This window comes from Marmota flaviventris, chromosome 8, assembly GCF_047511675.1.
Source record: "Marmota flaviventris isolate mMarFla1 chromosome 8, mMarFla1.hap1, whole genome shotgun sequence".
Taxonomy (NCBI): domain Eukaryota; kingdom Metazoa; phylum Chordata; class Mammalia; order Rodentia; family Sciuridae; genus Marmota; species Marmota flaviventris.
In genome coordinates this window covers 1044022-1069820 of record NC_092505.1, presented here as the reverse complement: position 1 = coordinate 1069820, position 25799 = coordinate 1044022, and the positions used below count along the sequence as shown (strand labels likewise).

General features: G+C 65.1%; 1 protein-coding gene across 1 annotated transcript in view; it reads left to right on the top strand.

Moving 5' to 3' along the window:
* The window catches only part of Col18a1 (collagen type XVIII alpha 1 chain), a 50625-nt gene that overhangs the window by 16656 nt on the left and 8170 nt on the right, over positions 1 to 25799 (top strand). The window contains 29 exon segments of the mRNA XM_071614966.1: positions 1678 to 1764; positions 2654 to 2713; positions 4415 to 4544; positions 8061 to 8137; positions 10000 to 10185; positions 10515 to 10541; positions 11359 to 11421; positions 11495 to 11581; positions 11852 to 11905; positions 12059 to 12217; positions 13346 to 13408; positions 13931 to 13957; positions 15263 to 15394; positions 15887 to 15949; positions 16769 to 16795; positions 17429 to 17464; positions 17993 to 18064; positions 18319 to 18354; positions 18636 to 18725; positions 19459 to 19488; positions 19583 to 19609; positions 19884 to 19946; positions 20285 to 20359; positions 21048 to 21074; positions 21325 to 21378; positions 21796 to 21870; positions 22619 to 22687; positions 23064 to 23106; positions 24951 to 25013. Of these exon segments, the coding sequence (XP_071471067.1) occupies positions 1678 to 1764; positions 2654 to 2713; positions 4415 to 4544; positions 8061 to 8137; positions 10000 to 10185; positions 10515 to 10541; positions 11359 to 11421; positions 11495 to 11581; positions 11852 to 11905; positions 12059 to 12217; positions 13346 to 13408; positions 13931 to 13957; positions 15263 to 15394; positions 15887 to 15949; positions 16769 to 16795; positions 17429 to 17464; positions 17993 to 18064; positions 18319 to 18354; positions 18636 to 18725; positions 19459 to 19488; positions 19583 to 19609; positions 19884 to 19946; positions 20285 to 20359; positions 21048 to 21074; positions 21325 to 21378; positions 21796 to 21870; positions 22619 to 22687; positions 23064 to 23106; positions 24951 to 25013 (2002 nt within the window).

The following is a 25799-nucleotide window of genomic DNA, read 5'->3' as shown; positions in this document are numbered from 1 at the left end:
CCAGGGCTGGGCACATGTGGCGGGGGAGCCCCGGCCCCCTCCATCCTGGACACCACCCCTGTTCCCCGGGCCAGTGCCACAGCCGAGAAGCACTTCTCTAATCCAACCCTCCCTTCCCTGGGAGGTTCTCAAACTTGGTGACAGGCCTGGCGTGGGCCCTGCTGCAGCAGGTCCCTGTGGGTGGAGACATCCTGGACCTTGCTCCAGGCCAGGTTGCTGGCCTGGAGCTGACCAGCAGGAAGTGCCCCTCCTCCCACGTTCCCCCTGAGGGGCCTGGCTCCTGGGTGGCGTGGGCTCCCATGTGTGGGCACCTGGGCAGGCGCCTGGCTCCATGCTCTTCACACCTCCCACGGGTGCACGTGATCACACAAGTGTGCGTACGCCACACATGTGCCCACGCCTCACAGGCACTGGCCAGCCCTCCGTGACAGTTGTGCTCCCAGAATCCCTGGCTGGATTGGCCACCCCTCACCTCTCCCATCACTGTCTAGTGCCTGTCCCTCCGTCCCTGTTGGGATGTGGAGTTCGGCCCTGGCCCCTCTCTGCTGCCCTTGCCCTGAGTAGGGGCCGCCTGCCCCTCAGATCGCCTGTTTACTGTCCAGCGTTATGGAAAGCGAGCTGACCCCTGCCCTAAGCCCTCTTAGTATGACAGTGGTCAAAATGTGCATCTCCGAGTCCATGAGCTGTGGTCTCTGCTCAGGTGACAAGTAGAAACATTAAGTGAAAGACACAGGAGATGCTGGAAGGAGCGTGTGGACACTTGCTGCCCAGTGGGGAGGTCCTCCCAGAGTGAGCTCCAAGACGGGGGTGCTGGCGCAGGCAGAGATGCTGGCGGCTGGGGCGTGGGTGCCTGGCGTGGAGGCCTGGCACCCGGCCACCTCTCGCCAGGTTTCTGACGTGGCGCTGCAGACCCTCTGCGCTGCGGCTCAAGACGCTGGAGCCCTGCTGTCCTGTCCTGTCCACCTGCCTAGCGCGTGTCCTTGGCCTGGGGCCTGTCTGGTCACCCCTGCAGTGTAGCCCCATCCTCGTCCTGGGGTCCTGGGTGGCGTTCCCCATTAGAGACCACACAGAGAGCCCTGCCTGGCGCCTGCCCAGGGAGCCCGAGGGTGCTGGTGAGGCTGCTCGGGTGGCGGTCACCAGGGTGAGGCTGGGTGGTGTTCAGTGGGAAAGGTGGCACTGTGCGGAAAGTCCACCTGGTCCTGCCCAGTGGCCCGAGGCAGGACACCTCTAGCACTTCCTGAAGTGTCACCGCATGCCTGACCCAAACCAGGACCAGGGCTGCTGGACCAGGGCTTTGTCCTCCAGGACGCTCATCCTGTGTGCTCGAGGGCAGTGTGGCTTAGCCCCTCCCTGCCCCCAGCCCAGGTGTCTGTGGTGGGTGGTGCCTGGGTGGCCTCCCCAGGCACTGGATAGGGATGAGAGTTCCCTCCTGGGTCTTCTTGCCACTCGGAACCTAGCCAAGAGAGGCAGCAGGATCCGGGCCTCTCGCACCGGCCGGCGGGTGACCTGAGCAGCCTGTGTGGCTGAGGAAGCCCTCCCGGGCCCCCCTCGCCCTCCTGAGGCGCTGGGGTTGGGCTCAGGCGCTCCAGGCTGGGCGTGGGGCCAGCAGGAGTCTGGGTCTCTGCACCCAGGTACCTGCCCCAGGAGCCACAGTGACCCCTCACCCTCTGTGTCTAGGGAATGATCGCAGAGCTGACGGTGCGTGGGGACCCCCAGGTGAGCCCCCTGCGCTGCCTGGACCAGGAGGACGATGACGAGGATGGGGTGAGTGACCACGGGACTGGGACAGGTCCCCATGGGTGGTGGGGCTGGGGGAGGTGGCCCTGCCCTGGGGTCCCAAGTGATGTGCTGGGGAAAGTCCCCCGAGATGTGCATTGGGTGCCAGGAGCCGGGGACAGCTTGTCCTTGCTGCTGGCCTTGAGCTTCCCACTGGTGACCACGGAACACAGAGCAGACCTCAGGATGCCGTGGGGAGCCCCAGCAGGTCACTGGCAGCCTGGAGGGTGCAGCTGGGCTGCGCCCAGACTCGCAGCACCTAAGGAACAACCCCATGTGTCCACTCCCCTGAGCCCGGCCGAGGCTGGCGGTAGGCAGACGTGTTACCACTTCACGGCCGCGTTTCCATGTGTGTGTGATGAAGCTACTGCTTTGTTCCCGGAGGGAAGTCCAGGATGTGGTCGGATCTTAGCCGGTGGCCAGGACAAACGGCTGCTCAGGCTGTGGGCACTCAACCCCAGCCTTGACACGGAGGTCACTGGTGGGCCCAGATGCTGGGTTAAGTTCACAACACCCTGGCAGAGAGAAGGGCCACCCCTTGGGCCTTCCTGGCCCAGCCAGGGGCGCCGTGGAGAGCAGAGGCCGTCCAGTGCAGGACTCTGTTCAGAGGCCAAGTCCACTCCGTGCTTGTCGGCCTGGGCAGGCAGTGGAGGAGGGCTGCTCCTGAGCACCTGCCTGCCCCTGGTTTCCTTCCCGGCAGCCACAGGATGGTGGCCAGGCGGCAGGAAAGCCGTGGGTCCTAGCCGTCCTCTGCAGGATGGTCCACTTGGTCAGATTAGACACGTCTGCCTGACCAACAGGCGGACACTCAAATGGCCTTACTGGGCTGGGGTGGGCTGTGGTCACACCTCCTTCTTCGCTTCCCCACCCTCTGCAGGCATCAGGAGACTCTGGAAGTGGCCTCGAGGAGGAGGACCAGCTTCGCAGGGAGGGAGCGGTGAGTAGCTGCACAGGTGGGACCTCCGCCTGGGCACAGGGCAGGCCTCTGGCCCTGCCCGGCCCAACCAGCAGTAGGGGGCATGCACACCTTGGCATGATTCCCCATGTGCTCATGCTAATGGGGCATGCCGAGGGCATGTCCACTGGCCTCCATGCTCCAGAGGTGCCCTCTGGCCCTGGTGAGGGGCCCTAGGCCCAGCCCTGGTCACGCCCTCTGGCCCTGGTGAGGGGCCCTAGGCCCGGCCCTGGTCACGCCCTCTGGCCCTGGTGAGGGGCCCTAGGCCCGGCCCTGGTCACGCCCTCTGGCCCTGGTGAGGGGCCCTAGGCCCGGCCCTGGTCACGCCCTCTGGCCCTGGTGAGGGGCCCTAGGCCCGGCCCTGGTCACGCCCTCTGGCCCTGGTGAGGGGGCCCTAGGCCCGGCCCTGGTCACGCCCTCTGGCCCTGGTGAGGGGGCCCTAGGCCCGGCCCTGGTCACGCCCTCTGGCCCTGGTGAGGGGCCCTAGGTCAGGCCCTGGTCACGCCCTCTGGCCCTGGTGAGGGGCCCTAGGTCAGGCCCTGGTCACGCCCTCTGGCCCTGGTGAGGGGCCCTAGGTCAGGCCCTGGTCACGCCCTCTGGCCCTGGTGAGGGGCCCTAGGTCAGGCCCTGGTCACGCCCTCTGGCCCTGGTGAGGGGCCCTAGGTCAGGCCCTGGTCACGCCCTCTGGCCCTGGTGAGGGGCCCTAGGTCAGGCCCTGGTCACGTCCTCTGGCCCTGGTGAGGGGCCCTAGGTCAGGCCCTGGTCACACCCTCTGGCCCTGGTGAGGGGCCCTAGGCCCGGCCCTGGTCACGCCCTCTGGCCCTGGTGAGGGGCCCTAGGCCCGGCCCTGGTCACGCCCTCTGGCCTGGGGTGCCCTTGGCCTCCTGTTGCCCATGAGCTTGTAGATGGCCTGGGGGACAGACAGGCTTTAAACTGCACATCCAGGAGAGGCCTCCCCGCAGGGGCCACAGGGGCTTCCTGAGGGGCCCAGCCGAGCAGAGGAGCCACATTGAGCCCTGTCCCAGGAGGTACAGAGCCTGGACCCCTGGTCTCCCCCCCCAGGCCTGGGCCTCTGTGGGGCCAGCAGTTGGCAGGGTCCCAGGAGGCCCCTGGTGTCCCCCCACAGGCCTGGGGCTCTGTGGGGCCAGCAGTTGGCTGGGTGCCCACTGTGTCCATGAGCCACGGCACCAATGCTGTCCCCAGGAGGCAGGCCACACAGCATGGCTGGGAGGCTGCTGGCCACGGCCAGTCTGTGTCCTCGACGTAGCACAGCCACCTGGGAACCAGGGAGGTGGTCTTCAGAGCAGGCTGCTTCACCCTGGTAGCACCGTGCTGGAGGCTGGGCCAGGCAGATAGTCCCGCTGTGACCCTGAGGAGGACATCTCCCCAGTGTGGCCACAGGTCCCCTGGAACACTGCTGTGTGGCACTGTCTGGCCCTCCCGGGTCCCCACGACCGAGGGGCCTCTGTCCCTGGTGCTCAGAACGCAGAGGCTTGGGGTTGGGGACCTGCCGGGGGCCGAAACCACCCCACATCCTGAGCCAAGGGCTCTGCAGAGGCCGGCCTCCTCCTGGACAGCGGGGCTCTCTAACCTGCGGACGCCCACACAGAGCCATTCCCAGCCCGCCATCGAGCCGTGGCTGCTGGGCACATGCACAGGACCCTCTTCCGCTCCCCTCCGTAGGTCGTGGCCCTGAGACCCAGCCTCCCCCAGCCTCCCCCCGTCACCTCTCCCCCCTTGGCCAGCGGCAGCAGCACAGAAGATTCTAGAAGTGAAGAGATCAGGGCAGGCACCACAGAGGCTCCGCCAGAAGGTAAGACTCTCCTGGGAGAGGTATTGAGCTCACACACGTGCACGCATGTGTGGGGTGTGTGTGTGTGGTGTGTGTGTGGCGGGTGTGGTGTGTCTGTGTCTGTGTGTGTGTGTGTGGTGTGTGATGTGTGGTGTGTGTGTGTGTGGTGTGTGGTGTGGTGTGTATGTGGTATATTTGTGTGTATGTGTGTGTGGTGTGTGTGTGTGTGTGGTGTGTATGTGGTATATTTGTGTGTATGTGTGTGTGGTGTGTGTGTGTGTGTGGTGTGTATGTGGTATATTTGTGTGTATGTGTATGGTGTGTGTGTGGTGTGTGTGTGGTGTGTGTGTGTCTGTGTGTGTGTGTGGTGTGTGTGAGTGTGGTGTGTATGTGGTATATTTGTGTGTGTGTGGTGTGTGTGTGTGGCATGTGAGGTGTGTAAGGTGTGTGTGTGGTGTGTATGTGGTGTGTGTGTGGTATGTTTGTGTGTGTGGCGTGTGAGGTGTGTGTGTGTGTGGTGTGTGTGTGTATGGTCCTGGTGAGGAGGCCCTAGGCCAGGCTCTGGTCACAGTGTGTGTTTGTGTGTGTGTGAAGTGTGTGAAGTGTGTGTGTGATGTGTGTGAAATGTGTGGTTTGTGTGTGGTGTGTGTGAAGTGTGTGTGTGGTGTGTGTATGAGTGTGTGGTTTGTATGTGGTGTGTGTGAAGTGTGTGTGGTGTATATATGAAGTGTGTGTGGTGTGTGTATATGTGTGTGTGAAGTGTGTGTGGTGTGTGTCTGTGTGTGTGTGTGGTGTGTGTGTCTGTGTGTGTGTGGTATGTGTGTGTGTGGCATGTGAGGTGTGTAAGGTGTGTGTGTGGTGTGTATGTGGTGTGTGTGTGGTATGTGTGTGTGTGTGTGTGTGTGTGTGTGTGTATGGTCCTGGTGAGGAGGCCCTAGGCCAGGCTCTGGTCACAGTGTGTGTTTGTGTGTGTGTGTGAAGTGTGTGTGGTTTGTGTGTGGTGTGTGTGAAGTGTGTGTGTGGTGTGTGTATGAGTGTGTGATTTGTATGTGGTGTATGTGGTGTGTGTGTGGTGTATATATGAAGTGTGTGTGGTGTGTATATGTGTGTGTGGAGTGTGTGTGGTGTGTGAAGTGTGTGTGTGTGTGTGTGTGTGGTGTGTGAAGTGTGTGTGTGTGTGTGTGTGTGGTGTGTGTGTGTATGGTCCTGGTGAGGAGGCCCTAGGCCAGGCTCTGGTCATAGAGTGTGTGTTTGTGTGTGTGTGAAGTGTGTGTGGTTTGTGTGTGGTATGTGTGTGGTGTGTGTGTGAGTGTGTGGTTTGTATGTGGTGTATGTGGTGTGTGTGTGTGGCGTATATGTGAAGTGTGTGTGGTGTGTGAAGTGTGTGTGAAGTGTGTGGTGTGTGTGACCTATGTATGTTGCGTTTGTGGGTGTGGTGCGTGTGGTAGGTGAGGACTGTCCCCCTGGCTGGGGACCCTCGAGTGGGGTCTTGGAGGGACAGGCACCTCCCTACCCCCTGCTCTGCACCTGGCAGGCCATGGACTGTCCCCCTGGCTGGGGACCCTCGAGTGGGGAGGGACAGGCAACCCTGCTGTGGCCCTGGCCTCCTGCTCTCCCTCACTTCCTGTGACTCCCCCGTGGACGCCCGCTGGCTGGACCTGCAGGGCAGGCCTGCAGCACCTCAACACAGCACAGTGACTATCTGGGACGTTCGCTGTCCAGGGCAGTTACGAGCCCACGGCTTCGGCGGCTTGGCACCCACGCCCGGTCCTCAGTCCTGTGGGTGCAAGCGGCTGGGCCTGGGGGCGGGACCCAAGCGCGGGCTCTTCACCCCATGTCCTCTTCAGGGAGGCTCTGGGAGGAACAGTTCCTGGGTGTGCAGGTCGCTGGCAGAGCGGGGCTCCGCCCGGCTGGGCCTGGGGTCCCCGATGCCCTGGGGGCGTGGCTTGGTCGGGGTCCCTTTGCGTTGTTGTTGGGTACAGTCCACATGCCCCAGCCGCACTCGCTTCGACATGCAATTTGATGGGTTCTGACCTATGTCTGCCCCGTGGAGCCACCCCACGGGGAACAGTGGACGCTGCAGCCCCAGGGCCCCTGCTGCCCCTTGTGGCCCCAGCCACCCGTCCCAGCAGCTCTCCAGGTAGTGACGACCTCGAGTCACTCAGGCGGGCATTGCCGTGTGGGGCTTCTTGGTGTCCTACTCAAGACTTGTCCACGCCGGAGTCATCAGCAGTCCCTGGCCCCTGTTCTCTTGCTGCATGGTTCTCCGTGGTGGAGGCCACCACCTGTCCATCTGTTCACCTCGCCACAATGTCAGGGCTGCCCCTGGTTTGGGGCTGTGACAGAGGAAGCCTCCTGAGGGTTCCAGGGAGCCCCACCCCTAGGCCTTCCTGGGCAGCAGGTGCAGGCCAGGTGCAGGGTTGGCCCAGTGGCTTGCACTGCCCTGGAAGGCCACTGGCCACTGGCAGCTGTGTGGCTAAAGAGCCTCGGATGCTGCCGCCACCACGCTCAGCCGAGGACAAGTGTCCGGGCACCGACTCAGACCCAGGGTGGGGGCCACGTGTACAGCCGAGGTGGTGAGATTCCCCCGAGGGACTCAGGACGTGGCAGCACCTAGGTCCCCAGGAAGCCTGGGGCTCGGCAGGAGCTGCTTCCCTGCTGACTGCGTGCCAGCGTGGCTGGGCAGAGGCTGCCCGGGAGCCATCTGCAAGCCTGGCCCAGATCCCGAAGCCGGGAGGGCCCGCCCGTGTGTGCCCCTGGCTGGTGGCAGCAGCTGCTCCGGCTGGGGAGGGCAGAGGAAGGGGCCAGCGCCGCTCTGCGTGGTTCCCGTTGTCCTGGGCCTTTTGTTTCTACGAACCTGGGAAGAGCAAGAGACGGATTGGCCAGGCTTCGGCCTAGGGGAAGCAGTTTGCTGACCACAACTGTACGCCGCAGGAGAGGAGATAGCACAAGGCGTGATCCTGGTTGGGTGTCCCCAGCACCACTGTCCCAGAGAACAGGCCACAAGGACACTGAGGGGCCAGCGGGAAACAGGGCTGTGTGGCAGGTCAGCCTTAGCTTTGCCGATCGTGGCCACTGGTCCACAGAGGACCTCTCGAGGTCCTCGCTTGGGGGGAGGCCACAGCATTCACAGAGCAGCGTCATGATCAGTGCCATAGACTCTCAGGTGGCTCTGAAAGAGAGGTGATGGAGAGGTCGTGGGAGAGGGAGGGAGAGATGGGGGAAGGAGATGGGGGCGACGAGGCCGTGGGTGACTGTGATGGCCGTGGTCTGGCTGAAGGCTGTGGGCCCTTCCTGTTGGTGTTTGGTAGATTAAGGGCTGGGAGGGAAGTAAGTGTGGTGGAGCTCTCGTGGGCAGGGTCTGTGGGTTGCTTAGAATGCTGCGTGGTTGTGTAAGGTTGGGGACTCTCCCCTGGGTGCTGCACCGTCCCCCAGGCCCAGGCTCTCCTTGGGAGCGTCCCTGGGGCAGCACAGCCCAGAGCAGGAGGGCAGAGCCTGGGGTTGGAGGCTGACCACAGTCTCTCTGCCTCTCTGCAGTTCAGACCCTCCCTGGCTCAGATTTGGATGGCACTAGCGATGAGAGTGCCCGGCGCCCTGGAAGCAGCCTGGAAAGGGTGAGGCCACTCCCATGACCCTGAGCCTGGGGACCCAGTGCCCTGGGCACCTCCAGTTCCACACACTGTAATTCTAACAGAGCCCCTCGAGGCCCATGCCTCGCCCCATGCCCTGTCCACCCTGTGCTCGAACACACAGCCTTTGTGTTCTGTGCACGTCCATCCCATATCCTCTCTGCTCGTCCACCCCATGTCCTCTGTGCACACCCATCCCATGTCCTCTGTGCACGTCCACCCCGTGTCCTCTGAATGCCCACCCTGTGTCCTCTCTGCACATCCACCCCGTGTCCTCTGTGCACGTCCAGCCCGTGTCCTCTGCATGCCCACCCCGTGTCCTCTGTGCACGTCCAGCCCGTGTCCTCTGCATGCCCACCCCGTGTCCTCTCTGCACGTCCACCCTGTGTCCTCTGCATGCCCACCCTGTGTCCTCTGCACATCCACATCTTGTCCTCTGTGCACGTCCACCCCATGTCCTCTGCATGCCCACCCCGTGTCCTCTCTGCACGTCCACCCCGTGTCCTCTGCATGCCCACCCTGTGTCCTCTGCACATCCACATCTTGTCCTCTGTGAACGTCCACCCCGTGTCCTCTGCATGCCCACCCCGTGTCCTCTCTGCACATCCACCCCGTGTCCTCTGTGAACGTCCACCCCGTGTCCTCTGCATGCCCACCCTGTGTCCTCTGTGCACGTCCACCCCGTGTCCTCTGCATGCCCACCCCGTGTCCTCTGCATGTCCACCCCATGTCCTCTGCACGCCCACCCTGTGTCCTCTCTGCACGTCCACCCTGTGTCCTCTCTGCACGTCCACCCTGTGTACTCTCTGCTCATCCACCTGGTATCCTCTGTGCACGTCCACCCTGTGTCCTCTCTGCATGCCCACCCCGTGTCCTCTGCATGCCCACCCCGTGTCCTCTGTGAACGTCCACCCCGTGTCCTCTCTGCACATCCACCCCGTGTCCTCTGTGCATGTCCACCCTGTGTCCTCTGCATGCCCACCCCGTGTCCTCTGTGCACGTCCACCCCGTGTCCTCTGAATGCCCACCCTGTGTCCTTTCTGCACATCCACCCCGTGTCCTCTGTGAACGTCCACCCTGTGTCCTCTGCATGCCCACCCCGTGTCCTCTCTGCACGTCCACCCCGTGTCCTCTGAATGCCCACCCTGTGTCCTCTGCACATCCACATCTTGTCCTCTCTGCACGTCCACCCCATGTCCTCTGAATGCCCACCCTGTGTCCTCTCTGCACGTCCACCCCGTGTCCTCTGAATGCCCACCCTGTGTCCTCTCTGCACGTCCACCCCGTGTCCTCTGCATGCCCACCCCGTGTCCTCTGCATGCCCACCCCGTGTCCTCTGTGAACGTCCACCCTGTGTCCTCTGCATGCCCACCCCGTGTCCTCTCTGCACGTCCACCCCGTGTCCTCTGCATGCCCACCCCGTGTCCTCTGCATGCCCACCCCGTGTCCTCTGTGAACGTCCAGCCCGTGTCCTCTGCATGCCCACCCCGTGTCCTCTGTGCACGTCCACCCCGTGTCCTCTGCATGCCCACCCCGTGTCCTCTGCACATCCACATCTTGTCCTCTCTGCATGTCCACCGTGTCCTCTGCACGCCCACCCTGTGTCCTCTGCACATCCACATCTTGTCCTCTCTGCACGTCCACCCCATGTCCTCTGCACGCCCACCCCGTGTCCTCTGAATGCCCACCCTGTGTCCTCTGCACATCCACATCTTGTCCTCTCTGCACGTCCACCCCATGTCCTCTGCACGCCCACCCTGTGTGCCCTTTCTAGGGTTCTGTGGCCGCAGCATGGAGAAGAACTGGGTCAGGTCACGTAGCCCGTCTTCTCCTGTCTTTGTCTCCAGGGAGGCCTGAAGGGACAAAAGGGTGAGCCGGGAGCTCAGGGCCTGCCTGGCCCCGTTGGTCCTCCAGGCCCTGCAGGCCCAGTGGTGCAGGGTTCCAGTGCACAGTCTGTCCCTGGGGCACAGGGACCCCCGGGACCTCCAGGGCCACCAGGGAAGGATGGTGCCCCAGGAAGGGATGGTGAGCCGGTGAGTACTGTCCACCTCGTGGTCTGGCTGGAGGTGGGGCTGGTGAGAGTGGACTCAGGCCAGAGCAGCAGCACCCTGGGACCCTGGGTGCCCAGAAGCAGCCATCTGCCTGGGACGGGAGGTGGAAGGGGGTCGGGGTGTGGGAGGTAGGACCTGGGGAGAGCAGCCCCCGAGACCTGAGCTCTGGTGCAGGCTGCCTCACTGTGGCAGAGGGTGGTTCTGGGGCTGGCTTCGCAGCGTGGTCTAAGCTGAGGTGCGCTTTTGTGTTCAGACTCCGGGAGGCGCTGCAGGGTGGCCCCTTGGTTAATGGTTTCTCTTGCACGTTCCAGGGAGACCCGGGGGAAGACGGAAAGCCCGTAAGTCTGCTTTTCTTTCTGAGCCAGATGTTATCACGGTGTCAGGCCTTTAGACCCAGCCGGGGCTATCGCAGAGAAACCGTCTCCAAAGTGCAACTTCACTTTGTGAAGAAAATTCCAGTCTAAGTGCTGGTGGATCCCACTTAGGTGCTGGGACGCTGGGCTGACTGCCAGGTGCCCGGAGGGAGGCGGGGCAGGCCTGGGAGTGGGGGCCTCCGGACCTGGAGTTCCTGCCTGGAGAGTGTTGAAAACAAGGAGGGCCACCTCCAAGGACAGAGGACGCAGGGCGGCAGGTGGAGGGGAACAGCTGGCCAACAGGCTATGCCGCCCAGGAGGCAGAGAGGGGGGCCCCGGCCAGCCCCAAGAAAGCAGGGGCAGGTCTTCCCGCTGGCCAGAGGAGCCACTGGGGACCACTGTGCCCCTGGAGGCAAAGCCACCCGGAGGCGAAGCCACGTGAGGCCCGAGAGGGTCTGGCTGGCATGGTCACAAGCAGTGTCCTAGCCTCGAGTTCACAGGGTGGACACGCATGAGCATCCACGTGTGTGTGGCCAAGCCTCCGCTGTTGGGCAAGGTGTGACTCCCTGGTAGGGATGCCACACGCAGTCTTGTGTGCTCAAAGGGGGTCCCTCGCAGTAGGTGTGTCACCTTCGAGTCCCCACTCTGGGGGCCCCTTGGTGACATGGTGCCATCCTGGTTCCTGGACTCCTCTGTCCCTTGCTCTGTCCTTTGCAAGGGCTCAGGTCCCTCTGTCCCTTGCTCTGGGAGAGGAGCATCCAGGACAGCAGGCTCAGGCTGACCCCAGCACCTTGTCTTCCAGGGTGACACTGGGCCACAGGGCTTCCCGGGGACTCCAGGAGATATGGGCCCCAAGGGCGAGAAGGTGAGTGTGCAGAGCCCCCCGTCCCAGCCTCTGGGCCATGAGCTCTGGTGTGACATGTCTGTCTGGTGTCCAGGGAGATCCTGGGATCGGGCCAAGAGGACCCCCAGGACCCCAAGGGCCTCCGGGGCCACCAGGACCCTCCCTCAGACATGACAAGCTGGTGAGTCCTCTTCCTCAAGCCTGAGAACGGCCTCCTGGTGTCTGGCCTAGGGGGACCACCTTCCTCTGGCTCACAGGGCTTGCAGGGCCACGGCCAGCTCTGAGTGGCCACGGGTGGCCCTGGACCCCTTTGTGTCTTTGGGGCCAGTACAGGGGTGTCCTGCATGTCTGCTGTGGGCAGTGGTCAGGGTACAGCTTGACAGGGCCAGCCTGGTGCTGGGCAGGGCAGGGCCTCTCTCCTAACGACAGGCCTCTCTGGCTGTCCCCTCAGACCTTCATCGACATGGAAGGCTCCGGCTTTGGTGGTGATCTGGAGAGCCTCAGGGTGAGTGGCAGCTGCCTGCTCTCCCCCTGGGCAGGCGCAACAGTTGTGGCCCCCATGAGGCCCAGCAGGGACCCTGGGGTGGGCCAGGCTGGTCAGGGATGAGGTCATCGCTGGGCCGGGCGGTGTGGGCCCTGATGGTCTGTCTCTGTGCAGGGCCCACGTGGCTTCCCCGGCCCCCCGGGCCCCCCGGGTGTCCCAGGCCTGCCTGGCGAGCCTGGCCGCTTTGGCATGAACAGCTCCCATGCTCCGGGACCTGCTGGCCTTCCTGGGGTTCCTGGGCGCGACGGATCCCCTGGGTTTCCAGGCCCCCCGGTGAGTCTGGCTGTCCGCCAGCGGGGCCCTGTCTGCTGGGAACGGGGTCAAGTGCCTACCTGGGGCCCTCCCCTTGCCACCTGGCCTCCCCAGTCCTGGCCCCCAGCCCATTCCTCCAGGTGGGCCATGTATCTGGGCCATTCCTGGGGTCAGAGAGCCTGTGTGGGCCACCCTGTAGTCCTGGGGGTGCTGATGGGTTGGTGGACCTCTCTGGACTGGGCAGGTCTACTGAGCTCACAGTGCCTCCCGGTGGGGACGGAGAGGGGGTGAGCCTCCCAGTGGGGACGGAGAGGGGGTGAGCCTCCCGGTGGGGACGGAGAGGGGGTGAGCCTCCCGGTGCGGACGGAGAGGGGGTGAGCCTCCAGTGGGGACGGAGAGGGGATGAGCCTCCAGTGGGGATGGAGAGGGGGTGAGCCTCTGGTGGGGACGGAGAAGCAAGAGCCTCATCAGGGCCCACTGGGGGCAGGTGGAGCCCCTGTGGCCTGCTGCCCGTCGGCACGGTACCCACAGAGTCATTGCTGCCAGCAGCGTGGCTCCTTGGCCACATAATTCAGTGGGCACGCAGGGCTTCTTCCACAGCACGCTTCTGCACCCGGGTGACCAGGAAAGCCAAGTGGGCCCCCTGCCAGCCGGCCTCTTGGAAGCACGTCCTGATATTCCCAACCACTGCGAGCTACCCGCCGTGCCCCACGGGATCCCTCGTCACTTCTTGTCCTCTTGAATGTGACTGGCAACTTGAAAAGGAGAGACAGGGGCTGGGTGTGTGGCGACACGGGCAACCCCAGACACCTGGAGGCTGTGCAGGAGGGCTGCAAGTTCCAGCCCAGCCTGGCGGCCTAGTGAGGCCCCGTCTGAAAGCAAATACGAAAAGGCTGGGTGCAGCTCCCAGGTCGCACCCCTGCCTAGCAGGTGCCGGGCCCTGGCCCTGGGAAAGGAGAGAGATGGGGACCAGCCCTGAAGGCAGCTGTCTTAGGGCCAAGTCAGGTGCCCTGTGAGCGGAGGGACTCGCCCCAGGTCCAGGGACATGCTGTGCCCTGGCCTCTGGGGAACCTGAGGTGCAGCTGACTGTGAGCCGGCCCCAGCTCTTCAGGGGGGGCACCCAGACCCTCACCGGCTCCTCTCTTGCAGGGCCCCCCCGGAGCTCCAGGAAAAGAGGGTCCACCAGGAAAGACGGGCCAGAAAGGCAGCCTTGTAAGTCACCTGCCACACGTCCTGTGGACTGACCCAGCACCACCGAGCAGCCAGGGGGTGGAGGGACCCTGCACGTTTGGGACAGGCTGGGGACGGGCCGCAGCCTGGGAGGTCTCTTGGGACGGCGAGGAGAGCTCAGGCTCTCTCGGCGATGCCAGGGGCACAGCTTTTAAGGCCGACTCTCCATCTGTGGAGGTTCGTTTTGCGTCTCCGTTGGGTGGGGTGGGAGCTCCTGGGGCTGGCCGGCCTCCCGTGGCCGCGGTGGGATTTCTGTGAAGGAGGCGTAGGTGGGAGGCCCCCTGGGGACAGGAGTGAGGAAGGCCCCCACGGAGCCCAGGAGCCTAGCAACGGGCTCCTCTGGGAGGGAGCTCTCCCTGCCAAGCCCCAGGCCCCACCCAGAGCGGGCCCACGGGCCCAGGAGGCAGCATGGCCGCCCTGGTCAGAGCTGGCCTGGGACATCTGCCTTCCCCTGGCTCCCTCACTGGCCTGGACCTCATGGTAATGCTGTCCTTCTCCCCGCAGGGTGACACAGGCGCCCCAGGACCCAAGGTACAAACGCTGGTGCCATTCTCCATGAAGTGCCCCCCGCGGGTGCAGGGGGCGCTGTGGTCAGGGAGTGTGCTCCTGCTGCTGACCACGACCCCAGCTCTGTCCATGCTGCCAGGAATCGGGCAGGGCCACGCCTCCCCTGGTGCCCCTTGCCCTCGAGTCCTGCTGTCCTGGTGAACACTCCAGGGGGCGGGGGGCTTCAGAGGGGCCACGAGCCGCAGGGTGGGGGCTGCCCAGGCCCAGCAGGACCCAGCGTCCCCACACGGCTTCCCAGGGGGGCACACTCCCAGCCCTGCCCGCACTCTGAAGGGCAGAAGGGGAGGCTGAGGCAGCCTCTGCTCCCCAGGCCTTCCCTGTCCCCCCTCTTGTGGTCCCAGCCTCCCTGGGACAGGCCTGAGGTCTGGGCCTGCCCTGCCGGACCCTCATCTGACTCAGCCAAGCAGCCTGCAGGGAGACCCTGGGCCACCTCCTCGTGAGCCTGCCCAGGGGAGAGGGGCAGGGACAGCACCCTGGGAAGGAGAGGTGCTGCCTGCCAGCTGGGCGGGGTCTCTCCCCCGCTGGCCACCCTCCACAAATGTCCAGGACAGTCCCCACCAAGGCACCCTCCACCCAGAAATGCCCAAGACGCCCAGGGCTCGCCTCCTCGGCTGGGCGTGGTGGGTGCCCACCCGGATCTAGGTGGAGGCAGATTAAAGCAGAGTGGAGGGGTGTGGAACCAGCCCTGGGTGGAGTGGGTGTGAGGGTGGAGCAGCGGGAGGGGCCGGGACGCGCAGGAGACTCTGGGACCAGGGTTGGCCGTGGCTGCAGCAGCCCAGGGCTGGGCTCAGCGCCAGGCACCTGCGGGGACAGTGGGCAGTGGGGAGGGGCTATGCAGAGTGGCCGGTTGCCACCCTAACAGGTGGTCACATTCCTGCCGGTTTCCGGCCAGCACTGGGCTCAGGGTCTCACAACACCGTGTGCCGCTGTCCCATGCCGAGAGATGTGCTGCTTGTCCTGGTTTTCCGAGGAGGACCCTGAGGCTCAGGGAGTGACGTGGCCGTGAGCGAGCGTGCTGTGCCCCGTGCATGTGCCGGGCTCTGGGGAGCAGGCCGCAGGCTCGACGTGCAGCTGCAGGTCTCGCTCGGCCCTTGGTGCTTGTGGTTGAGCGGCCTGGACCCTCATAAGGACTCGCGCTGCTCCAGCGTGTTCGCCTCTGCACTCTGCATCTCTGCAGGACACGTAGCCATCCTGGGGACACGGTGGCCTCTGGGGTTGCTCTGAGACCCAGAGGCAGAGGGTGGTGACACTGTTCTTTGCCCTGTGCAGGGAAGCAAGGGAGACCCTGGCCCTGTCGGTGCTCCCGGGGAGAGCGGCTTCGTAGGAGCCCCTGGTCCCGCTGGACCTCCAGGACCGCCGGGCCCCCCTGGGCCACCAGGACCAGGACTTGCTGCTGGATTTGTGAGTCCTAGCTCCTAGGAGGCCAGCCTGCCACCCCACCTTCCCCTCGGGCAGCTCCAGGCTGCCCCGCTGTCTCGGCCAGCATTTGCCACACAGCCTGGGCTCTGTCCCCGGTGGCCCCCGTGAGCCCTGAGGGGCTGAGGGCTGGCCGTGCCGGTGGCTCCCATGTACACTGAGCACAGGTGTTCATGCCCAGCGTCCAGTGATCACAGCTGTCCTCCTCAGGCCCCTGTCCCTCAGGTCCCCAAAACCCCTCAGGGGACAGCCGAGGCACAGCACATGTGCAGACCAGGCAGATGAGCCACACTGGAGGGACTGTACGGGCCCCACCCCACCAGGGTCCCTGTCACTGCAAAGCCCCCCAAGGACAGCTGTTTCCCAGGTGGCCTGGCCCTGGGAACCACCCACTCTGCTACGGCCCAGCTCTAGTCTCCCAGGCCCAAGGTGGGGTCCTCTCCTCTTTAAGAAGTGTCCCTCTTATGTCCACTCCAGGACGACATGGAGGGCTCCGGAGCACCTTTCTGGTCGACAGCCCGCGGCTCTGAGGGGCCACAGGTACTGCCCATGAGCTGGGGGCCCCTACGTGCCTGTAAAAGGCTCCCGTGGGCCAGGAGCGGCCACAGTCGGGGGGCTGTGTTCCCAGGCACTGTCTACCCTCGGCCCCGCCCCCTGGGGACACTGTTGAGTTGAAAGTCCCAGGGCTGGGACCTGTGTCCCTCCAGAGGGAAATGCAGTGGTGGTCAGGATGGACGAGCCAGGTGGACAGGCCTAGAGGACCAGTCTTTCCTGGGAAAGGAGACGTGGAGTTCTCTCTGTGGCTCTGGTTTGGGGACGTAAGGAACAAGGGCCTGAGCGTGATCTGACTTACACAGAGGGGTCCCGAACGGCATCTCCACCTGCTCTGCGCCACCTGTGACCCGGCAGGATCGGTCAGCCAGGAGGGTCTTGGGGAAGATGGGGCCCTAGTGTGGCGCCAACAGCCATGTCGTCTCTAGAGGTCACTGTCCCCCTGTTAGGAGGTCCTGCCCTGCTCTGGGCCACAAAAATGGCTCCAGAGCACCGTGGCGTCTGGCGGGACACGCCTGGGTCAGGGTCAGCTCACCACTTGCCCTGGGTGGGCGGCTCCACACCAAGTGTTTATGTGGCGGTTTCGTAAGACGTGAGTCTGCTTGGTTCCGGACGGGCAGGGTGGCTTGGGCACCTGGGGCCCCGGGCTGGCCCCGGCCTGCTGCCGTCTTGGGGCGCTGCTCCCCCACAGGCAGCGAGCTTCATCTGAGGTTGCCGCTGAAGTGCTGGTGTCAGGCTCATTTTCCCATGGGAGGGAGGGCTCCGGGCAGGGCGGGCTGCACTGATGCTGTCTGCTCTGCCCCACAGGGACCACCCGGCCCGCCAGGACTCAAGGTCAGTCCCCTGCTTCCGCGCTGCCGGTCACAGCTTTGGTGACTCGGTTTCCTGATCCCGGGAGGGAAACTTGCAAAGTGGAACCAAAGCCTGATGGGAAGACAGCGCAGGGGCGCGGCCCTCTCCCCAGGCCTGCAGGGCTTCCTGGCCCAGGCACCCCGAGGGCACGGGCAGGGGCCCCTGGAGGACCCAGGGACCCAGCCCCACCCCTCCCCAGGCCTGAGCTGGTTCCAGGCAGGGCCAGCGGGGGACCACACGGAAGTCCAGACCGGGGTCCTCGGCCCCCGGGCAGCGGCTCTTTCACCCGCCCCCGTCAAGCCTTCCCCAGCAGGAGCTCCAAGTCGGGGGTCCCCTCGGGGTCCGCTCCGGCCAGGCCCTCCTGTCCCACTGCCCCTTGGCTGGTGAAGCCTTGGGCCAGCTCAAAGGCTGAGCGTTCAGAAGGTCACTTATGCCTCTCTGGGGTCAGTGGGCTCTGCCTCCAGCCTCCGGAACCGTCCAGCCAGGTGCTGCGGGAGCAGGGGGCCACTCAGCTGCCCACTGTCCAGGGCCTCTGCTCTTTGCGGGCTGCACCTGGCACTCAGCCCCTCCTCCACGGCTTGCCCACCCACTCACTGAGTCACTTTGTCCATTTAGGGGGATCCTGGAGCCCGCGGGCCACCTGGGGCCAAGGTAAGCCCCTTACTCAGGGTCAGGAACTGGACCACGTGGGGGCGGCGGACAGGGACCCCGGGAGCCTGTCCTCCCCATACCGCAGTAGATGGGGCCATTGGGCTCCCCCCGTGACAGCCAGGCCTGTGTGGAGGACACGGGTGACAGCAGGGTCAGGTCCCGCACTGCCCCTCCTCCCTGGCCTGCCCCTTTTCCTTACACTTGAACCCTTCCTTTTTTCAGAGGCGGCCCCGCAGGGCACGCAGGCCCAGCCCCGCCCCGTGTTCCCTGGGTTTACCAGCGGAGGGCCCAGACCCCACCTGCGCCCCACGGCCATTCCTGGGAGCCACAACAGGCCTGTGGCCAGGCTTCCCTCCTCACCCCCCCACAGCCCCCAGTGGGTGACAGGCAGCATCACCCCGGGGTGGAGCCAGTGACCAGCAGGAACCCAAGGGTCCTCACGGTCACGGCCACTCTGGGCTTCCTCTTGGTGAGTCTCCGCAGCCCCAGGCCCGGTGGCTGACATGCTGGACCCTCTGTTCATTCCAGGGGGAAGTTGGAGCCGACGGAGCCCGCGGGTCCCCTGGCCTCCCTGGCAGAGAAGGCCCGGCAGGGCCCCCGGTGAGTGACCGTGGTGGCCCCGGGTGTGGAGGGATGAAGCCCCTGGAGGAACTACCCCGGAGGAGAGCTGGCCCACCAGCCACCTTGGGTCTCCTGGGGGCCTGGCCCTGCAGGTCCCCGTGCTCCAGGACCCAGTGTGCCTGCCTTGACCCCGGGGGCCTTGGTGGCTGTCCCTGCCCAGCCCCCGCCTGCCTGGGGACGAACCCCCTCACCAATCAGCGCCTCTGAGCGCCGCCACCTCCTCGTTTCTGCAGGGACCTAAAGGAGACAAAGGGAGCCCCGGAGAACGAGTGAGTGTCCGGGGGCAGCGTGGGGCTCAGGGCCCACAGCGGGTGGACAGTAGGGCTGGCTTCGGGGTGCTGCCCTGGGGGTCTGCACCCACGTGGCTCCAGATGGGACAAGACCCTCAATTTGGCAGGAGTGGCTCTCGGGGCTGGGGCGCAGCATGTCCACACCCACGATGCCCCTCAGACCCCGTGGACTCCGGGAACCACCTCCAAAGCCAGCTGGGCTCTGGGTCCTGGCCAGGGCCGCTGTGGTCACGGGCTGGACTTGTGGCTTTTTCTTCCAGGGTGACCCAGGAAAGGATGGAGTGGGGCAACCAGGCCTGCCTGGGCCCCCAGGACCCCCGGGGCCCGTGGTCTACGTGTCTGATCAGGACGTAAGGACGCTGTGTGGGAGGGGGGGCTGGGGGAGACAGACGTGTGGTCAGCAGCTCAGGTTCCTGATGTCCCTGGAAGGAGCTGCCCTATGCAGAATTAGAGCAGTGATGGGGGTGACCAGCAGGGCTCAGGTCACATTCCAGCACCGACAGCTGTGTGACCCTAGACACTTACTTAACCTCTCTGTGCACAGCGTCATTTTCAAAATGAGGAACACTGTAGTCCTGGGGCACAGGTTGGATTAAGTCTGAGAATGGTCAGAATTGCGCCTGGCCTGGGCCCATCTGAGTACCAGGAGTGGACAGAAGGGCAGATGGGACAAGCACAGCAGTCTGAGAGGAGGGAGGGACGGCTCAGGGCAGACCCGTAGGCCGGGGCTAGGGACCCTGGCCAGGGCAGTGCACGCAGGCACACCTGCCCAGTCACTGGAGAACCCTGTGGGTGGGGCCTGGAATGAGGGTGAGTATCCGGGAGGGGTCAGCGGGAGCCTGCAGCAGAGCTGGAGAGGCGGGCTGACCAAGAGGCTTGTGGCCTGGGAGCCCGTGGCCTGGGGCCGAGCAGTGGCGTCCACCACGTCCCTCTGCCCCGGATGTCCCTGGGAAGGGCCAGGCCAGGGACCCTCGGGATGGCTGCCTGGAAGGGTCCTGCTCCCCTCCCGGCGCAGAGCCCTGGGGCCGGGTCCACTCTGAACTTGTTCTCCCTGTTTCTCTGCCTTCTGCTGGCTGTGGACAGGGAGCAGTGACCAGTGCACCGGGGCCTGAGGTATGTGCTTTTGTCGCTGAGCAGCTGCTCGGTCAGTGGCGGGGTGTCCTGAGGGCGTGGCCGCCCTTGGCTGACGCTGTCCCTCTCTCTGCAGGGCAGGCCGGGCTTCGCAGGCTTTCCTGTAAGTGGCCCCCTCCCGAGCTGGCTGGGTCTGGGGGGTCTCCCGTAGGGCAGAGCAGAGGGGAGCTGCGCGGGCCTCGGAGGCCCAAGGGGTGGGCGGAGTCACTGGACTGGAGGACAGGAGCAGGACTGAGCACCTCTCTGCCCCTGGCCAGTCAGGACCTCGCGATGCTGGTGCCAGACCAGGAGCAGCCGCAGGGCAGGATGTGGGGGTCCTGGGAGCTTGGTGAACACTGGTTCCAGGGATGCTCATTTCCGCTTGGTCTTCCCTCCAGGGACCTGCTGGACCAAAGGGCGACCCGGGCTCCAGAGGCGAGCAGGGCTTCCCAGGACCCAAGGTAAGGGCTGGGGTGCCATCTGCCCAGCTGCTGCCGTCAGCCAGGGGCCAGCATGACTGGCACCCAAGCTTCAGCCAGAGCCAAGGTGTGCTTCTGGTGGACAGCCTTCCTTGACCCAGTGGACAGTCTCCATCTGCCCAAGTGGCCACTCTGGGGTAGACAGAGCCCTAGTACAATGGGGCTGTGTTGCCCCTAGTGACCTCTGAGCAAGCGTGTGGCCAGCTGCAGCTTGGGCTGTGTCCGTGTCCATCCCTGTTCCTGGGTGTTCTCTGCGAGGCCTGGGGACACCATGCCGCCCTGCCTGCCGGGAGCCCTGACCTGTGACTCTGCTGTTCCAGGGGGAGAAGGGAGAGCCTGGCGGTGTCTTGGGCCCTGACGGCAGAACCCTGGGCCCTGCCCAGAAAGGAGCCAAGGTGAGGGCAGCGCCCCCTGCAGGCCACCAAGGAGACATGGGGGGGCTGGTCCTCAGGGAGAGTGGTCCTGGCACACGGCCCCTCCTGCCGCCTGGCCCTCATGGCACTCCCAGGTCCACCTCTCAGCCATGTGGGGCGTGCCTTGCACTCCTGTGCCTGCTGGCCAGTGCTCGTTGTCCCTCTGACCCTGTTGGCTGGGCCTGCCTGCAGGGAGGTGGGGTCTCAGGGCCCAGCTCAGCTGCTGACTCCTCCACTGGCCTGAGCCAGGGCGGTCAGGACAGCGTTGAGGGGCCTGTGCCCTGGGCCCAGCCCAGCACAGCCCACAGCAGGCCCTGAAGAGCGGCTGACTGGCCACCTGTGCGGGGAGCCCAGAGCCCCTTGACTGTTGGGATGGACCAAGAATGTTGGATCCGCAGGCCCAGAAAGACTGTGTCCTTGGCTGTACCTCTGCGTAGGGCCTGAGATGACCTGGCCAGGCCTGGCACAGATAGGCCTCGAGCCTCAAGACCCAGGGCATGCCCTGCCTGTGCAGCTGCCCGGGTGCAGACGCTGTCCAGCAGCCCTGCTGGGTCTCCCGACCTCCCTGGTGTGGCTGGCAGCCCAGGTGCCACCCAGCTTGTAGCTGTGGCTCCGGAACCCCAGGCGGGGAGCACTGCACCACCTGACAGTGCCTCTGTTTTCTGTCCAGGGAGAGCCGGGCTTCCGAGGACCCCCGGTGAGTAGCACCCTCGTCCTGAGCCACTGTGCTGTGGTCGGAAATGACCTCGTCACCTTGCCTGGCTGCTGGGCACGTGGCCCCAGTGCCTAGATCTCAACCGCAACTTGAAACTCAAGGGGCTGTTGGGCGGGACACAGTGGGCGGCTCACAGTGGTGCCCAGCGTTCTGGCCCTTGGCTGGCCCTTCCCTTGGCCTCAGAGCCCCCCGCTCAGAGGTCCTGCAGCCTCAGTGCACATCCTCTCTGCAGGGTCCGTATGGGCGGCCTGGGTACAAGGGTGAGATCGGCCTTCCTGGACGACCGGTAAGCATCTGGGTGTCTGGCCGGGCCTCTGCCCCAGTGGGCAGCAGGCCCAGCCGGACAGGTGCAGAGAGCCCTGACCCACCGCAGGACTGGCTTGGGGAAGGGTGGGCAGCTGACCTCCTGGGCACAGCCCATATCCTGAAGTGGCCAAAGGATATCCTGGGCCTTGTCCAGGGAGAGCTCAGGCCAGAGGACACCTGGGTGTTAGAGGGTCATGGTCTGGTCCTGCTGGGCCAGCCACCTCCCACCCCACCCCCTGGGTGCTAGGGCAAGAAGAAGGGGGGGGGGGCAGCGCAGGGCAGGAAGGAGCTGCCCAGTGGGTGTGGGCGGCTGAGCTGTGGCCCAGCAGCCTGGCCGGCGGGGGTCTGCAGCTGTCCCCCACAGTGCCCAACAGCCCCCCACTGTGCTCTGGCCCAGGGTCGCCCTGGGGTGAATGGGCTGAAGGGAGAGAAGGGGGAACCTGCAGACGCCAGCCTCGGACTTGGAATGAGGGTGAGTGCCCTGTGATGGGTGGACAGGGGTGGCCAGGACAGCCAGGGACAAGGAGTGGCCTGGCCAGCTCTGGGGTCCCCAGTTCACCTGTCAGAAGCTTCTCAGAGCTGCTGGCAGGGTGACCACAGAGTGCTGTCTTCTGACACACGTACACAAAAACACACAGGCAGACACGCACATGTAATGCACACACATGCACACTCCCATGCCACCCATATGTGTATGTGTGCTCATACGTGCACACCCGTGTGCTCACACTCACGCTCCTGTGTGCGCTCAAACGCACCATTCACACATGCACATGCACTCACATGCACACTCACACACATGCACACACACATGCACACACGGGCCACTTGTGCACCTGCACGTGTGCAGCGTGTCAGAGTCGCACATGACCCACGCCCACCGGGAACAGCAAAGCCACGGGTTCTCTCAGGAGGCCCACGCATGGAGGTCTCCTGGGAGTCTGGCCACCCCCATTGTCTCCCCCGGCCTGTGTCTTGCCTCTTCCCTCCCTGGCCACGTCACACAGCTGCTCAGGAGCCACAGGGGTGGGCTGGCAGGTGGGCCATGGCAGGCCTGGGGCTGGCCCTGCACATGGTCCCCTCTCGGAGGGAGCAGGGCTCCCAAGTGGAGCCTCCCGTGCTGCAGGCTGAGCCCCCTCAGGTGAGGAGTGAGACCCCGGTTTGATTGACACACACACCTCCCAGTCACCCCATGACCAGAGCTCTCTGTCACTCCACAGGGCATGCCCGGCCCCCCAGGGCCTCCTGGGCCCCCAGGCCCTCCGGGGGTGCCCCTCTACGACAGCAACGTGAGTCTCCAGGGCCCCACGGCACTGAGTCCCTGCGCCTCCCACTCTCATGCGGAGGAGCCGCCACCTCCTCTCCCTGTCACTGGTTCCAGTCCTGTCCCCAGGGCCTCTGGGGTGGGCTGGGCTGGGGGCTGCATCTGGGGCTGTGGATGAGGAGGCGTGTCCCCCAGGAAGAGCGAAGGCCCAGTAGGGCGGTGACCCCCACAGGCAGTGCGACGCGGCCAGGGCTCCTGACTCCACGCACCTGCCCCAGGGCTCCCCTGATGTGGCCTGTCAGAGGGGCTTGGGGCTTCTGGGTTTGGGGACCCCAGGTGGCTGGTGGCCTTGGTTTCCAGAGCATTGTCCCTCAGAGACCACTTTACCCTGTTCTTTGCAGGCATTTGTGGAGTCTGGCCACCCTGGGCCTCGGGGACTGCAAGGTGAGAGTTCCAATGGGGCTGGGGGACAACAGCTTTCCACAGGGATGTGGAGGACATTGTGCTCCGGACTGCACGCTGCTGAGCACCCACTGGCTGACCAGACCTCCCCAGGTCTCTTCCCAATCCTCAGGGCCCTCCCAGCAGGGCTCCCAGGACCTGCCATGGTGGGGCTACCCTCGGGGGTCCACCCATGTGCTGTCCTTGGTGTGGGTATCAGCACAGCCTGCAGGGTGGGCCTGGAGAGGTGGTGTGGTCCCTAAGGCCTGCAGGGTGGTCCTGGAGAGGTGGTGTGGTCCCCATGGCCTGCAGGGTGGGCCTGGAGAGGTGGTGTGGTCCCCATGGCCTGCAGGGTGGGCCTGGAGAGGTGGTGTGGTCCCTAAGGCCTGCAGGGTGGGCCTGGAGAGGTGGTGTGGTCCCCATGGCCTGCAGGGTGGGCCTGGAGAGGTGGTGTGGTCCCCATGGCCTGCAGGGTGGTCCTGGGGAGGTGGTGTGGTCCCCAAGGCCTGCAGGGTGGTCCTGGAGAGCTGGTGTGGTCCCTAAGGCCTGCAGGGTGGGCCTGGAGAGGTGGTGTGGTCCCCATGGCCTGCAGGGTGGTCCTGGGGAGGTGGTGTGGTCCCCAAGGCCTGCAGGGTGGTCCTGGAGAGGTGGTGTGGTCCCTAAGGCCTGCAGGGTGGTCCTGGAGAGGTGGTGTGGTCCCCATGGCCTGCAGGGTGGTCCTGGAGAGGTGGTGTGGTCCCCATGGCCTGCAGGGTGGGCGTGGAGAGGTGGTGTGGTCCCCAAGGCCTGCAGGGTGGTCCTGGAGAGGTGGTGTGGTCCCTAAGGCCTGCAGGGTGGTCCTGGAGAGGTGGTGTGGTCCCCAAGGCCTGCAGGGTGGTCCTGGAGAGGTGGTGTGGTTCCCATGGCCTGCAGGGTGGGCCTGGAGAGGTGGTGTGGTCCCTAAGGCCTGCAGGGTGGTCCTGGAGAGGTGGTGTGGTCCCCATGGCCTGCAGGGTGGGCCTGGAGAGGTGGTGTGGTCCCCATGGCCTGCAGGGTGGGCGTGGAGAGGTGGTGTGGTCCCCCTGGCCTGCAGGGTGGTCCTGGAGAGGTGGTGTGGTCCCCATGGCCTGCAGGGTGGGCCTGGAGAGGTGGTGTGGTCCCCATGGCCTGCAGGGTGGGCGTGGAGAGGTGGTGTGGTCCCCATGGCCTGCAGGGTGGTCCTGGAGAGGTGGTGTGGTCCCTAAGGCCTGCAGGGTGGTCCTGGAGAGGTGGTGTGGTCCTCTATGGCCTGCAGGGTGGTCCTGGAGAGGTGGTGTGGTCCCCAAGGCCTGCAGGGTGGGCCTAGAGAGGTGGTGTGGTCCCCCATGGCCTGCAGGGTGGGCCTGGAGAGGTGGTGTGGTCCCCCATGACCTGCAGGGTGGGCCTGGAGAGGTGGTGTGGTCCCCATGGCCTGCAGGGTGGGCCTGGAGAGGTGGTGTGGTCCCCATGGCCTGCAGGGTGGGCCTGGAGAGGTGGTGTGGTCCCCATGGCCTGCAGGGTGGTCCTGGAGAGGTGGTGTGGTCCCCATGGCCTGCAGGGTGGGCCTGGAGAGCTGGTGTGGTCCCCCTGGCCTGCAGGGTGGGCCTGGAGAGCTGGTGTGGTCCCCCTGGCCTGCAGGGTGGTCCTGGGGAGGTGGTGTGGTCCTCCTGGCCTGCAGGGTGGGGCCTGTCACCTCTGCTCCCCACGAGCGCCTGTCTGACTGTCCCCATCCGTTGCCACCCCTTTCTGGTCTAGGACCTCTCTTTTTACACAGTGCCTAGAGGTCGGGGCCCACATGGGTAGAGGGGCCCTCAGGTTTCCTTGATGGCACTAGGTCTCTGTTCCCCCAGGGCTGCCAGGACCTTCTGGACCAAAGGGTGACAAAGGAGAAGTGGGACCACCTGGACCTCCAGGTGAGCGTTCTCTGTGGGCCCCAGGCCCAGGGTGTGTGGGCAGCCTCCTGGGGTGGGCCCTGGGCCCTCTGCAGGGCAGTCGCCGTCTGACCCTGCTCTAGTGGGAGGAAGCCCCTTCTCAGGCCATGGATCTGGGGACACCTGGTCAGCCACACAGCTAGGACCTGGGAGGGACAGGGTTCCAGCAAGAGTTCCCCACCATCCCACCACTGTGGAGCAGACAGCTGCCCACCTGCAGCCCAAGGCTAGATCCAAGATGCCCGCCCTCCCACAGTTGGTTCCAGAGAGTGTGCGTGGCCAGGGTAAGCACAGAGGCCCTTCTGTCCAGGGGCTGCACTGGGCCAGCTCTGAATGAGGTCATCCAGGTGGGTCCCTGCACTCCCTCTTCCCCGAGGGGAGTGAGGGTTCCCTGCTGGATCCCTGGCTGGCGCCTGCCCTGACCAACCAGGCAGGCTGGGTGGAGGGTACAGCAACTGCATGACTGCTGGGAGCCAGCCCATGGACGCCAGAGCAGGGGCCGGAGGGACTAGTCGGCCTGCCCCCCGCTGGGGCCACCTCTGAGCTGGGAAGCAGCCCATGCAGGTGGATGGTCCCCAAGGCCTGCCAGGAGCAACAGCGTCTCTCGGAGAAGGTGGTGGGAGCTTGGACCCTCCAGCGTCTGCACACCACACCTGGGGTCTGAGCAGGGACAGGCAGGCGAGGCAGGATGTGACTCTGACCACGTCCAACAGTGACCGAAGGACAAGGTGTAGCGCACAGGGGAGGTTGGTTCTGGGCACTGGTAAC